The 12,812-nt window shown below is 43.8% G+C and overlaps 1 protein-coding gene across 6 annotated transcripts in view; it reads left to right on the top strand.

Moving 5' to 3' along the window:
* LOC129716723 (protein phosphatase Slingshot) overlaps window positions 1-11,862 on the top strand; it is a 66,829-nt gene extending 54,967 nt beyond the window's left edge. For all 6 annotated transcript variants that reach the window (XM_055666586.1, XM_055666562.1, XM_055666568.1 and 3 more), the window contains 3 exons: window positions 7,507-7,701; window positions 7,766-8,035; window positions 8,095-11,862. In XM_055666586.1, coding sequence (XP_055522561.1) covers window positions 7,507-7,701; window positions 7,766-8,035; window positions 8,095-10,549 — 2,920 coding nt within the window. In that variant the 3' untranslated portion in view covers window positions 10,550-11,862. The remainder of the gene's footprint in view (window positions 1-7,506; window positions 7,702-7,765; window positions 8,036-8,094) is intronic.
* The last annotated feature ends 950 nt before the right edge of the window (window positions 11,863-12,812 follow it).

Genomic DNA, 12,812 nt, shown 5'->3' with positions numbered 1-12,812 from the left:
TTTGACAGTAGTTTGTTTTGAAATGTTGTCCTCTTTAGTACTGAAATCACACCCTCGATTGGAAATTACAGTGAAGGATTAATCTAAAGAGTAGATCTAAATGAAAGTAGCCGTGAATATTTTGAAATTCTGTAAAATTGAGAAGAAAATGGCGAAAGAATGCCATTTCCGCTTTAACGGAAGAAGTGAAAACGTGTTATTACTGAAAATTTATACGGAATAATAATGATGGACGAAGTCTATTTCGCTATTTCGGACGATTCTGGTCCGAATGAAGAAAATAAATATTTACATTACAGGAACATCAGCGATGGAATGGTAGATGATAACCCAAAGACCCAAGCAAATTCTGAGACATGTGTATGTACCAACATAACCTACAATAATAATGATTCTGCCTCATATCGGAAGATATAAAGTTATAGTCTTTATAAGCAAGCAAATATGTACGTACCGAAGCATTTGATTTGCGTTACGGATGGTCAGGACATAAGGCTCATGAATAGACTTATGTCTGGACTTAATAACTCCCGATGAAAATTGTTTCGGACCCCGATTGTGACTGCATGAAATATATATTGGAAGAATGGATTACAGTTTCGACAACGAATTCAGATCACTAGCAGAAATATTCACGAACGATGATTCTGACACCTACAAGGAAACTAAGAATTGAGAAGAAGTACTGAAATGTTTTTCACCATTCGTTTTGTTTTAAAAAAAGTTATGCTTGATGGAAGTCGCGACATAAAATTTCTAAAGCTGCATTCAAAGGTGTTGAACAACAATTAGGCCAAACCCAGCGTTATTGAATTACGATTCATTTCTAGCTAAAACATCGTCAGAGTGACTTGTGGAGAATCAATTGTATTGCCTAGCAAGCATTAAAACGCAGCAGTCGGTAAGCGGGCAGTCGCGAAGTCTGAAGCCGGGTAGTTCCAGTTCTGAGTAGACTCGGTATGCATCACGTGAGAAATACATTTTTTTGCAATCCATGCGGAAGCTGAAAGATCCTTTCATCATCGATGTGGCCAGGAATGACGTAACATTAGTCGGAAAGTATGCTGGAGAAATCAAAGGTATGTCTAATAAAGGAGTTGAATTTACCAGCGGATCTTCGGGAAAATCTGATCTCGGTCAAGAAGCTCTCACAAGCTGGTATTGATGAACTATTCACTGCTCTCGGTGCTCAGGACCAAGCGCAGTTTAAGAAGAACGGGGAACTGATCGGTGTGGCGTAGTTCCGTGGCAATATGTTATTGCTGAATTTGGATGTTGTTTGTTTTGAGCAGACCAGTATCAGCGTAACCGAGACAGGTTAGTTGTCGCATCGTCGTATTGGTCACGCAAGTCAACAATCACTGAACAACCTTGCGAAATACGAGATTACCACTGCTTTAATGAAGAAGCTGGATTCGGATGGGTTCTGAGATACATGTGTTGGCGAAGCATTGCCGGAAGCAGTTCGATGGCATTAGAGAATGTGTCACATGCCCGTTGGAACGAATGCACTCTGGATCACGTTATTTTGTACCAAAGATAACTAGAACAAGATACCTAACTTCCATATTTTTCATACATTTTGAACACGACCGATTTCCGACTGTTAGTGCTGCCATCTAATGACTTAAATTCTCATAAAATTGTCACTATGAGCAAAACTGATTTATCGTGCATAGTCCGTCATCGATCGTTGAGCTGATCAAGATTGTATATGGAAAAGGTAATGCAGTGTAGTCAGCTCGACGCTTAAAGATAACGAGCAGATTAATGATATTGTCATTTTTTGCACTTAATGCTATTGCTATATTTTTTGTACTTCAAAGTACGAAAGAAAAGTGTTAAATTGATTGCCAGAGTGGAGGTTTATATTGAGTTTGAAAACTTAAAGTTTGATATGTCGCAAGCCAGGTTTTAGAACCATTGTACATATGGTCAGGTTCACCGGGCAACCGATTTTTACTTTATTAACCTCGGCAAGAGTGGAAAACTTGGCTGTAGAGCGTGCTCATAGCGGTTATCAGGAAGTTCTGATGGTACGCTTTATTTTAAATGATGCGCCGATAATTCTTGATTCTTTCGGAAAGTTTCATGTTTGAGAACTAAACATTCGTACACATTATTAAATATCATTTTTCGTATAGCAGCACGGTACAGTCGTCCACATGGATACTGAAAAAATTGGTTCACCTTTCAGCAGTCATGTCTTGGCGTTCTTGTCAATTAATTTTGACGTTAAGTATACATCATATTCACAGTGTATAAATTAGTTCGACTTTTGCTCACGCACAGCGACAATCATGTCCGATTAATTCTGCAAGAGTCAGATATCTTGTTCTAGTCATCTTTGTTTGTACCGTTCATTGCCGACTGGACGCACTTTGCTGTAATCTATGCCATCAAATGCGAGTCGGAGGTGTTCCGATGTTTCCGATGTTACTCAGTGGCAGATGAAAGTCTGTAAGCTTACCGTAGACCAAGGTCACAAATATCTTTCGAAAGAGCAGCACAACTACTACAAGACTACAGAAATTCAAAAATACCGTAACCTATTTCTCACAGCAAAACGGGGAAGTTGAACGCTTTTTTTTGTATGCCTGAACTGCCCATAATCGCATATTTGTAACATTTGCAAAATTGGTTGTTTGAGCAAATCGCACTTTTATATTTTGACCTTAAATGCTTAGTTCCCAATATATTCTTGCAAATAGACACTTTAACTAAACTTTGTATCATAAAGAAAGCACTACTTTACACTATGTATACATTATATATTACTTTTGAAGTCAAATTGATTGAAATTTTCGCAATGATACATTTATGCCGTCACTTTCAAGCTACTTTTGGAATATATCACAGGGGAAATGAAGTTTTTCATGTATTCAACAAGCATGAACTGAACATCAGAAACGGATCACCGGTGGTTGGTTACCGGACCAGAAAAACTTCCGAGTTCCAAAGGATGCAGATGTGGATTTGGATGGAAGCTTTTTTGACCCGTTAATTAACGGACCGGCGCCAACGGCTTTACTTCCTCATGCGATGGAAGGCGTGATCCCAGAGATTTTTCGCCTCAGAAAATCTCCCGGTGTCGGCTAGAATTGAATCTAGACCAGTTGGGTTGGTTGTGAGTGGATCACGCCACCCCACAACCATCGACACCGATGTCGGCGTTGGGATTTGAACCCAGGCGTCGAGCGTGGTTGGCGGAGATGTTACCAACCACGCTGGGCCTCCGCCTACAAAACCATTTGGTATTTTTTACGATTTTTTTCACACAAACATGAGCATATTTTTTCAGATGTAAAAAGTACATACTATTCTAAGCATTTCCCAATAAAAAGCACGAAATCCATAAAATGTCGATTGTTACAATTATGCGATTACAGGCAGTGAATGGCTTTGAGCAGGAGTGCCCCTGCGACAGGAATGATTGTCTTTTGTGGCTGGCCTCGATTGCTCGAACTCATTGATGGAGTTGAGCTAGTTGGTTTTAAGCCTGTGCCTCAATTCGGAACAACATGGTTGATGAAACCAATGACCGTTTTGGGATTGATGCTCCATACCTGGTATGGAGTTGAGAGGTAACTTCCGAAGAAGTTGAACCTCGATGACGCAAGAGCTCCGCAAAAGCAGAGCAAATGTGCTGCGCTATCAGGTTCAGCGTTGCAGGAGCGGCAATGGGGTCCTAAAGTTTTAAACGGTTTTCTGATTTTTATATATCAGCTGGAAGAGTGCAATTTTCTGAGCGCAGAGGCAGTCGAGCACATTAACTTAGTCCGACAGCGATCGGGTCGATCGAAATACGAAGAAGCGCACCGACGTTCACACATGCAAACACGACGAACACAACCATCAAGCGAAAACATCGACTGCTATGCGTGCGGCAAACGGAGCCATATTAAAACGAAGTGCCGTTTTCGCAACTGTATTTGCAATAACTGCCACAGAAATGGCCACTTGGCGGCGGTTTGCGATACTAAATCGAAGCATTACGTAGAGGAACAGAATGCGTTTCCCGAGGAGGAGGTGTCTGATGAATGCATCGAAGCACAGCAAAACTTCATAAGTAAGCCGGTAGTATTTAGTAGAAGGTAGAAGGTATTCCTGACAAGCCAATAAAAGTGGATGTTACGATCGATGAAAATAGTCTGGTTATGGAACTGGATTCTGGAGCCGCCATATCAGCGGTGTCGGAAAAATTCTACCGAAAGTTTTTAGAATACTACAAACTAAAAGACGTGAATATGAAGCTAGTAACGTACAACGGGCAAAAGTTGGAAGTGTTAGGTTGTATTGAACCGGTTGTGACTTATAACGGTGAACAGAAGAAAGTGAATTTTACTGTTATTGGAGATGGTGGTCCGCCGTTGTTGGGAAGGATTTTTTTGCGAGAGTTCAAATTGCAATTGCTATCCATGAAAAGTATCAGAGAAGATCACGATGAGCAATTGAAGCACGTTTTGGACCGATTTAAGTATGTGTTTTCGGGTCGTTTGGGTAAATATACTGGAACAAAGATCGATTTCGAACTGCGAAAAGATGTGAAACCAGTGTTTTGTAAGCCGAGGCCGGTTCCATTGAGCTTAGAGTCGATGGTTGAACGAGATATTGAAGAAATGGATGCTAGTGGCGTTATAAGCAGATGTGCCTCCACCGAATGGGCAACTTCAGTGGTACCAGGACAAAGGGTAGAGAATTCGATTATGTGGCGATTATAAGGTGACATTGAACAAAGTGCTGAAAGATGTACGCTATCCCTTGCCTCGAAGACAGACTCGAAGTTAGATTTGAACAGAGCGCACAATCAATTCGAGTTGTCGGACGATTCAACAAAGCTTTGTGCATTGTCAACTCACAAAGGAGTGTTTCTTATGAACAGATTACCGTTTGGAGTGAAACCAGCGTCGGTAATCGTTCAACAGGAAATAGAAAAGTTGCTTGCAAGAATCCCTGGAGTCATCAATTTCCTCGATTATGTGTTAATGTAGTACGCAAGAAGAACATTTGAACCGACTTGAACAGGTGCTGACAATACTGGATAAAGCAGGGCTTTCGTTGTGTAAGGAGAAATGCAGCTTTATGAAAAGCCGTGTTAGCTATCTGGGCCTCGAAATTTCCGGTAGTGAGATCGAAAAAACTAAAGATAGAATCCGTGCCATTGAAGAAGCAAAAACACCGAACAGTGTATCGGAACTGCGCGCTTTCGCCGGTATGGTAAATTACTACAGCAGATTTGTGAACGGTCTAGCAACATTGATGGCGCCGCTGTATCAGTTGCTGAAGAAAAACTGTAAATTCGAGTGGACCAGTCAGTGTCAAGAAGCAATCAAGAAAGTTAAGGCCGAAATTTGTAAAGACATCAACCTCACGCATTTTGGCTCGTGTGAAGAAATAATGTTAATTTGTGATGCGTCAAACAGCGGGATTTCGGCAGTTCTGGCGCATAGGATAGGGTGTTGATCGCCTTTGCTTAGATAACTTTGAGTGATGCTGAAAAGGGGTATAGTGTGTTACATAAAGAGGGACTGGCCATAATGTACGGCTTGAACAAGTATTATATGCACTTGATGGGAAATCGGTTTGGGGCCATCCACATACCACGTGGACAGATTTTTAACGATTTTGACCCCCTCTCCTCCCCCTCCGTGGACAACTGCCCATATAAATTAAAAAAAAAATGTATGAACCGTGGACATTAGCCAACCCCCCCCCCCCCCCCCCAAAGCTGTCCACGTGGTATGTGGATGGCCCCTTTACAATCAAAACGGATCACAACCCGTTAGTATCGATTTTGGGACCACAAAAGGGAATTCCCGTGATGGCGGCAGGCGACTATCTGCCGGATTATCCTTCGAGAGCTGCGGTCGAGTCATGGGAGTTGTGGAGGGTAGATGGCTCATACTTAAATTTCATCAGATCACAGGAACCGAATCTGGTGAACAAAGCTGCGCTTAAATCGGCTACCAACGAGGACTCCGTGATGCGAACGCTTTGAGAATACATACTTGACGGTCGTAAATCCATCAGTGTTGGACTAGAGGACTTTAAAAACGTTAAAGATGAATTATCAGTGGAAGAGGGGGTCATTATGCGAGGATATCGAGTAGTAGTACCGGCCAAACTAAGAAAGCAATTACTGGAAGTTCTTCATTCGTCGCACTTTGGAGTAAACAAAATGAAAAGCGTCGCTAGAGGTTGCATGTGGTGGCCCAGTATCGATAAAGATATAGAGGTGCACGCTAGACGGTGTCAATTTTGTGCGTTGGAACAGCCATCACCCCCATTGGCTAAGCTGATCCCATGGAGCGTTCCAAATAAGCCCTGGTCAAGAGTACATGTAGACTTTGCGGGTCCTGTCAACAGATATTGGTTCTTAATAGTCATCGACGCGCTGACGAAATGGCCGGAAGTATTCTATACGAAGTCAATCACGGCAGAGTTCACAATTGAAAAGCTTATGGAGGTTTGGTCTGCGGGGAAATTTTGAGTATTCTTGAAGGCCAACGGAATAAAGCAAATACTCACAGCACCTAGGCATCCAGCGACAAACGGAGCAGCTGAAAATTTTGTGAAAACCTTCAAAATGTCACTAAAAAAACGTTTAGAAGCAATACCGCACGCCCATTATCAGAAATAATTTCAGAACATTGGATAGTTAAACCAGAGAATCGTCGTTACAGAAAACGGAAGCAATTATTTGATCTTGTCTTGTGTGGAAGACCTTAAAAAAAAGTTTAGAGGATTTATTGCTGTACCTGATGGTGTCTAAGCGGATCCTGATACAGCTGGCCAGTTAAAGAAGTCCTTGTACAGTCCTAATGTAGGCTCGAGAAGCTGATTGTTACAGCTTGGATTCGAGACATCGCAACATGACACACCCGGATCAACGGGCAAAGAAACGTCGTTGATCTGAAGCTCAAAAAGGTAAAAATAGTTAAGGTTATGCAGTCCCCGGATTGCGGCAAGCTGCATTCCTTGACACTGAAATTGAGTATGACCGGAAATTGGGGGAAATGCAGTGCTTGTATGTAATTAGCTTTGGAAAAGTTCTGGTTCTGGTTTCCTATAGTTGAGTGCAACCCGACGAAGACGATCTGAACAAAGAGCCTGTTGGAAAACCATACCATGTACTACTAGGCAGCCCAATGTACATCATGATGTCAACCCGACCAGATATTCGTTTCTCGTTAGCCTAAGATACCTGGGGCATTATCTGCAAAAACCGGAGCTGCAATATATTGGACAGCCTTGATTCAGGTGGGGCATTACTTGAATAGTACGAATTCCATGCAATTAAACTCGTGCGATCTTAGTGTTGATGATGATGATGACGAGATTTCACTGCTAAAATTCAATTGCGTAGTTTTTATCTAGCATTTATCATGCCTATCATTGATTAGTCTCTAAAATTGTAGATCGTGTCGTTTAAATTTTCCATCAATTGTTCACATTTATCAAGTTGTTCCTATTTTTATAAAACAACTGTTTTCTTTTTTCCACCAGGTCGGCCCTCCAAACCCTGCACAAAGTGTCGTCGAAGGCACGCGAGCACAACTTCTTCGCCGGTGGTTCATCGCACGAGTGGGTGTCCTACTACGAGAGCCACATCGACTCGGATCGGTCCTGCTTGAACGAATGGCACGCGATGGACTCGCTAGAAAGCCGCCGGCCACCCTCGCCGGACTCGGTTCGGAACAAGTAAGTCCTCTTTGATTTGATTGGTAGTAGCATAACTCAAAATCGAATCTAAAAATCCCCACAGACCGACAGAGCGGGAGGAAACGGAACGTGTTATTCGAACGGCGCTCAAGGAAATTATGATGTCGGTCGATTTGGACGTCGTGACGTCGAAGTTCATCCGCGGGCGACTCGAGGAACATCTGGATATGGATCTGAACGAGTACAAGTCGTTTATCGACGAGGAGATGTTGGTGATTCTCGGCCAGATGGACGCCCCGACGGAGATTTTCGATCACGTGTATCTCGGTTCGGAGTGGAATGCAAGCAACCTGGAGGAGCTGCAGCGAAAAGGGTAAGGAAAAAACTTTTCTTATCAGCCGATTTTAGCACGATAACGCTGTTTTTTTTTAGTGTTCGCCACATTCTGAACGTAACACGCGAGATCGACAACTTCTTTCCGGGGACATTCGATTACTTCAATGTGCGGGTGTACGATGACGAGAAGACGGACCTGTTGAAGCACTGGGATAACACCTTCAAGTACATTTCCCGTGTCAGGATGGAAGGCTCGAAGGTGCTGGTGCACTGCAAGATGGGAATCTCTCGGTCTGCATCGGTGGTCATTGCCTACGCAATGAAGGCCAACAATTGGGACTTCGATCGAGCATTACGGCACGTAAAAGAAAAGCGCAGCTGCATTAAACCGAACAAGAATTTCATCATGCAGCTGGAAACCTACCAAGGGATGCTGGATGCGATGAAGAACCGCGAGAAGTTACAACGGAGTAAAAGTGAGACGAATCTGAAGAGCGGTAGCAGTGGAGTGAAGGATGCCCGGTTGCTACCCGGAAGTGAACCGACACCGCTTATCCAAGCCTTGAATCGGGGCAGCAATACGAGCACACTGAGTAAAAGTGGTCGCTTTTTGAGGAAACTAGGTAAACGTCCCAAAAGTTGGTCTCCGGGTACGGAAAAAGCGATCCCTCAGTTGGAGACTAGTCGACAGCAGTCGCATTCGTTGGAGCATTTAATGGCACCGCAAAACGAGGCCAAAACCATCCGAATGCCGTGTGGCAATGGACAGAACTACAGTGTCTCGCAGAATCAGATCGTGCATCTACAAGAGGGCGGCGGAATAGCAGGAGAAGAAGAGATTCAGGAGGAGGAAAAATCGTCAGCAGTGCCATCAGCTTTATCCGCTTCCTCTGTTCGATCAATCATCAGCGAGCTGGAGTCGAACAAAGCCAAAGAGACCAGCAGCAATCACAAGAGGAAAGGGTCAGCTTCGTCGGTGGCTTCGGCAACCGGTTTAAGTTTAGCCCCCGCCTTGGGGACGGACGCAGACATCAAGGACCATCAGTGGGATCCAGGGGAAAGCAAATCGTTGATGATTGGTGCAACCATATCTCAGGATTGTGATACTGCTAGTACAGCTCATCAAGCGGTAGTTTGCTGGACAAGTCAAAGTCAGATTATTCAGCAGGCTCAGCCAGTTGCTCAACCGCTACTGCAGCAGCAGCAACCCTCTCAGCATGTGTCTCGTCAGAGTTCCTGGTCCAGTGTGGATTCAGCTGTCGTCGCTGATATAATTCGGGGTACGTTCGCGAGTGCTTCGCGTCATTCAAGCTGGTGTTCGGGGGATAATCAACAGTTAGGACAACGGATGGCGCCGGCGCCACCCTCTCGAAACAGCAGCTGGGGTTCGTACGATACGAGCAACACGAGCAGCATACAAACCGTAGTGGAAGTTCCTATTGATCCCAGTGGAAGCGACGGCCCATCGGACGAAGACCCTGGTCAGAGTGGGATTTTTCCGTACGATAAAGATGAAATTCCGTGGCACCCGGGAACGGTGAAACGAACGAAGCAGAAAATCGAAGAACGATCTTCGTCATCGATAAAGCGCATTTGTAGTGAGAAGTTCAACTTCCAGAGGCATAAAGATGCGGAAAGCCGGGGGACAGATTCTCAGCAGCGTTCCAACAGCGAAGAGGTGCTGCCATCCAACCGATCAGCGCCCGCAATAGTTTCCACCGCCTATGCAAGACTTTCGGCATCGGCACCGGATTCATACTGCTCGAGCCCGTTCGGAAGTAAAAAATCAGATAATGAGCACACGACAAAAGGCCATCATCGACGGTTCAGCTTTCGGAAGCCCACCTCCGCGGACGAACAGAAAAAGAACGACGAAAATACCACTCTCAGTGTGAGTGGACTCGTGAAGAATCTAAAAATGAGCTTCGAAGCCAAAGTGAACGATCGGGGTAAGAAGGAACAGAAGAAAGGTCGCTCGCTGCCATCATCTCCAGTTGCCATACATAACGAACTGAGCAAGCACGGTCAAGGTGGGAAGACGCAACAGCAGCAGCAGCAAGAGGACATCACCGTTCGTGATTTGGTGGATCGTTACGAAGCACCTCGTTTCCGAGCGTCGTTCAACACCCACCATCGCCACAACAGTAGCTCCTGCTCTTCGACTGGCACCGATCAAGTCGTGCTGCGGCAGCGACCTCGTTCCGTCTATGAACCGCTCAAATCTGCACAAAATCAGCAGAAACCACTGATGCTATCCCACTCGACAAATCCCCTCAAATCCGGAACGGATGATTTCAGTCGGCCATCACTGGTAGCGCCGACCGTGTTCAGTGGCGGTGGACCGTTCGATCGTAGAATTTTTATAGGAAGCAGAACCTCCTCGAATCAGAGCCAGACCTCGGCTGGTGGCGGTGGACCCAGCGCTGGAATCGCTAGTGGACCCAAAAAGGTGGTACAACATCACGGGAAAACGCACCCGCTGGCCAACCTGACCAAGCATCGGATCAATGCGACCAGCACGACAGCGGCCACTGCCTACAGCACAATGTAACATCTTCATCGTCCGATGCTGGGCGTTTCAATCGAAAGTTGATGGATTAATAATGGCGCCTTTTGCCGAAGAAACTAAACTACCGACGAAGCCTGGTTTGTCTCCGCCTTTTTTCGGGGCGGATTCGGTTGCAGTATTACTCGACATTTAGCACATATTTAAAGAAAAACAAAAAATAACAGTGAACAAACCAACCTCCAATCACGGTAATCGTAGCTCTCACCATGTCCGTGCGTGCGTTTGTGTGAAAGAACTGAATCGATCGCACGCACGCGTTTAATGTCACAACCATTGTTCTTTTTTCGTAGTAGACCTAAGATGCTTTCTTCGGCAAAGTCTCGCCTAATGCGGCAATCGGTTAACTTCTTCTAAGGTCGAACGACTTACGGTCATTCTTAGGCTCTCTTGTTAGCAAAACAATTTAGGCACCACGCTTCGCGCACCAAACTCCGATTGATTGCTTATCAAACAGGAGGCAGATTCGAATGCACGCTTTTTCTCCGAGTGCGAGAGATAAGTTGCAGAATTGCGCGTGCGAAAGTTTAAAAAAAAAACATTTGAATTCATTTTGTAAATAGGTACATATTGAACTATACATACAACAACTGCTAGACTGTAAGGTTTCTTTCCTCGTAACCTCCCGAATTGTGGTTCCCAAAACGATAAATCCTCGGATGCAAACTGGAAAATAGCAATTAAAATTGGTTAGTATTGTTATACATATATTTTATAAGGGAGAGTACAGGCAGCCAAAACAATAGGGAAGCTTTGTGTGTTGTGATTGATCAGAACAGTGTCTCTTCTTATTATTGTTTCTGTTTGCTTTCGGTTTATCGCTTAGCTTGCGACGAAACTTAAAGAAACACTAGAATCGGTGATTTCAGTTTTGTTTTCTCTTCATCGTGTTATAGTACGCTTCCTCTCTTCGCAACAGACGCGACAATAGATTAGGATTCGATTTTTTGTTTGATTGTTTGATTGAACTTCACCAACCAGAACTATGTTAACTTGAACTACGATACTACGCAGCTGCGGGAGCGCGAAACAAGCTAAATTACGGATAAGCATAACTGCAAAGCGAACGCGCATAGTAAACAATATTCAAATAATTGTTCGAATATTTTATGTGGTTTTATAAGCTTTTAAACTGAGGAAGAACAAACATAACGAGCTGTAACGGCAAGAGTGCCCGCGGCAAACGGTAACAAAAACTGGATGCGCGTGTGGGCAGGAAGAACCGGAACAAGCAAAGCGAAAATTTGTATTTATTGAGCAAAGATGAAACATGATTACAGTGGAAAATTAAAACGCTACCGAGGGTTGGCTTCTTTCAACTGGTTGAGCTTCGAAAATTCCCTGAGTCGAAGGGCTTGTTTTGAACGTTAGCCAATCGTAATCCAAGTGGAAAAATCCTTAACACTAGGTCTAAACCTTTGGCTTCGCGATATAAGCAGCCGATAACTGATGCTCGTCGAGCTGAGTACGACATCACGACATCTTGGGCTTGGAGTGCTGAAGTAGGAACTTCAAGATGAGGTAGGTTATTTAGGATCTTTTTACGGGTCTCACCTCGCGATGACAACAAGAAAAATTTCACGATGAGAAAAGCCAAGGCAAATCAAACGAAATCATCGCACTTACTATGATTGTTACTTGTTGAGATCGAGAATAGACGGGGCTTATTACGGGTGTCATCTCACGGTGAGAACTTAGTGAAAAAATCTCATGGTGAAAAAAGTCGCGTGCAAATCAAATGGGAATCACTTCCACCTTGCCTATTATCACATCTGTTCAACTGAAGAACCAAAAACGAGACAAAATCCCTTTATTTTAAGTATCGACATCTAGCGGTGGAGAGAACGCATTTTACACTCGAAATTTCATTACGCTTATATTCCATTCATTCAACAAAACAAAAGGACTGTATGAGCTCTCGCCGCTTTTTCATCGAGAGATTCTCCCCGGTACTGGTATAGCGAGGGTGCCTTTTCATGATTAACGTACAGTACCACTCGCATACGTGCAACGGTTTTTATGTAGATATATTTTTAATGAATTTCATTGTTGCCCAAGATGAAAACTGAATATCTTGACTAACGACAATCATTTTTTTACATTGTACCTAATGTCGTAAGCAGTGCTGGTACAGCTCGTCTGATATGCATTTCTAGCAATGTTAGATATAAAAAACGGTACGCGAAAAAAATATTGTCGTTGATCGAGGAATTCGGTTTTCAAGTCCAACGAATATATTCAAGTAAAT

The sequence above is a fragment of the Wyeomyia smithii genome, chromosome 1, assembly GCF_029784165.1.
Source record: "Wyeomyia smithii strain HCP4-BCI-WySm-NY-G18 chromosome 1, ASM2978416v1, whole genome shotgun sequence".
In the NCBI taxonomy this organism is placed as follows: domain Eukaryota; kingdom Metazoa; phylum Arthropoda; class Insecta; order Diptera; family Culicidae; genus Wyeomyia; species Wyeomyia smithii.
The sequence above is the reverse complement of the archived record's forward strand: the minus strand, read 5'-3'. Positions and strand labels throughout refer to the sequence as shown.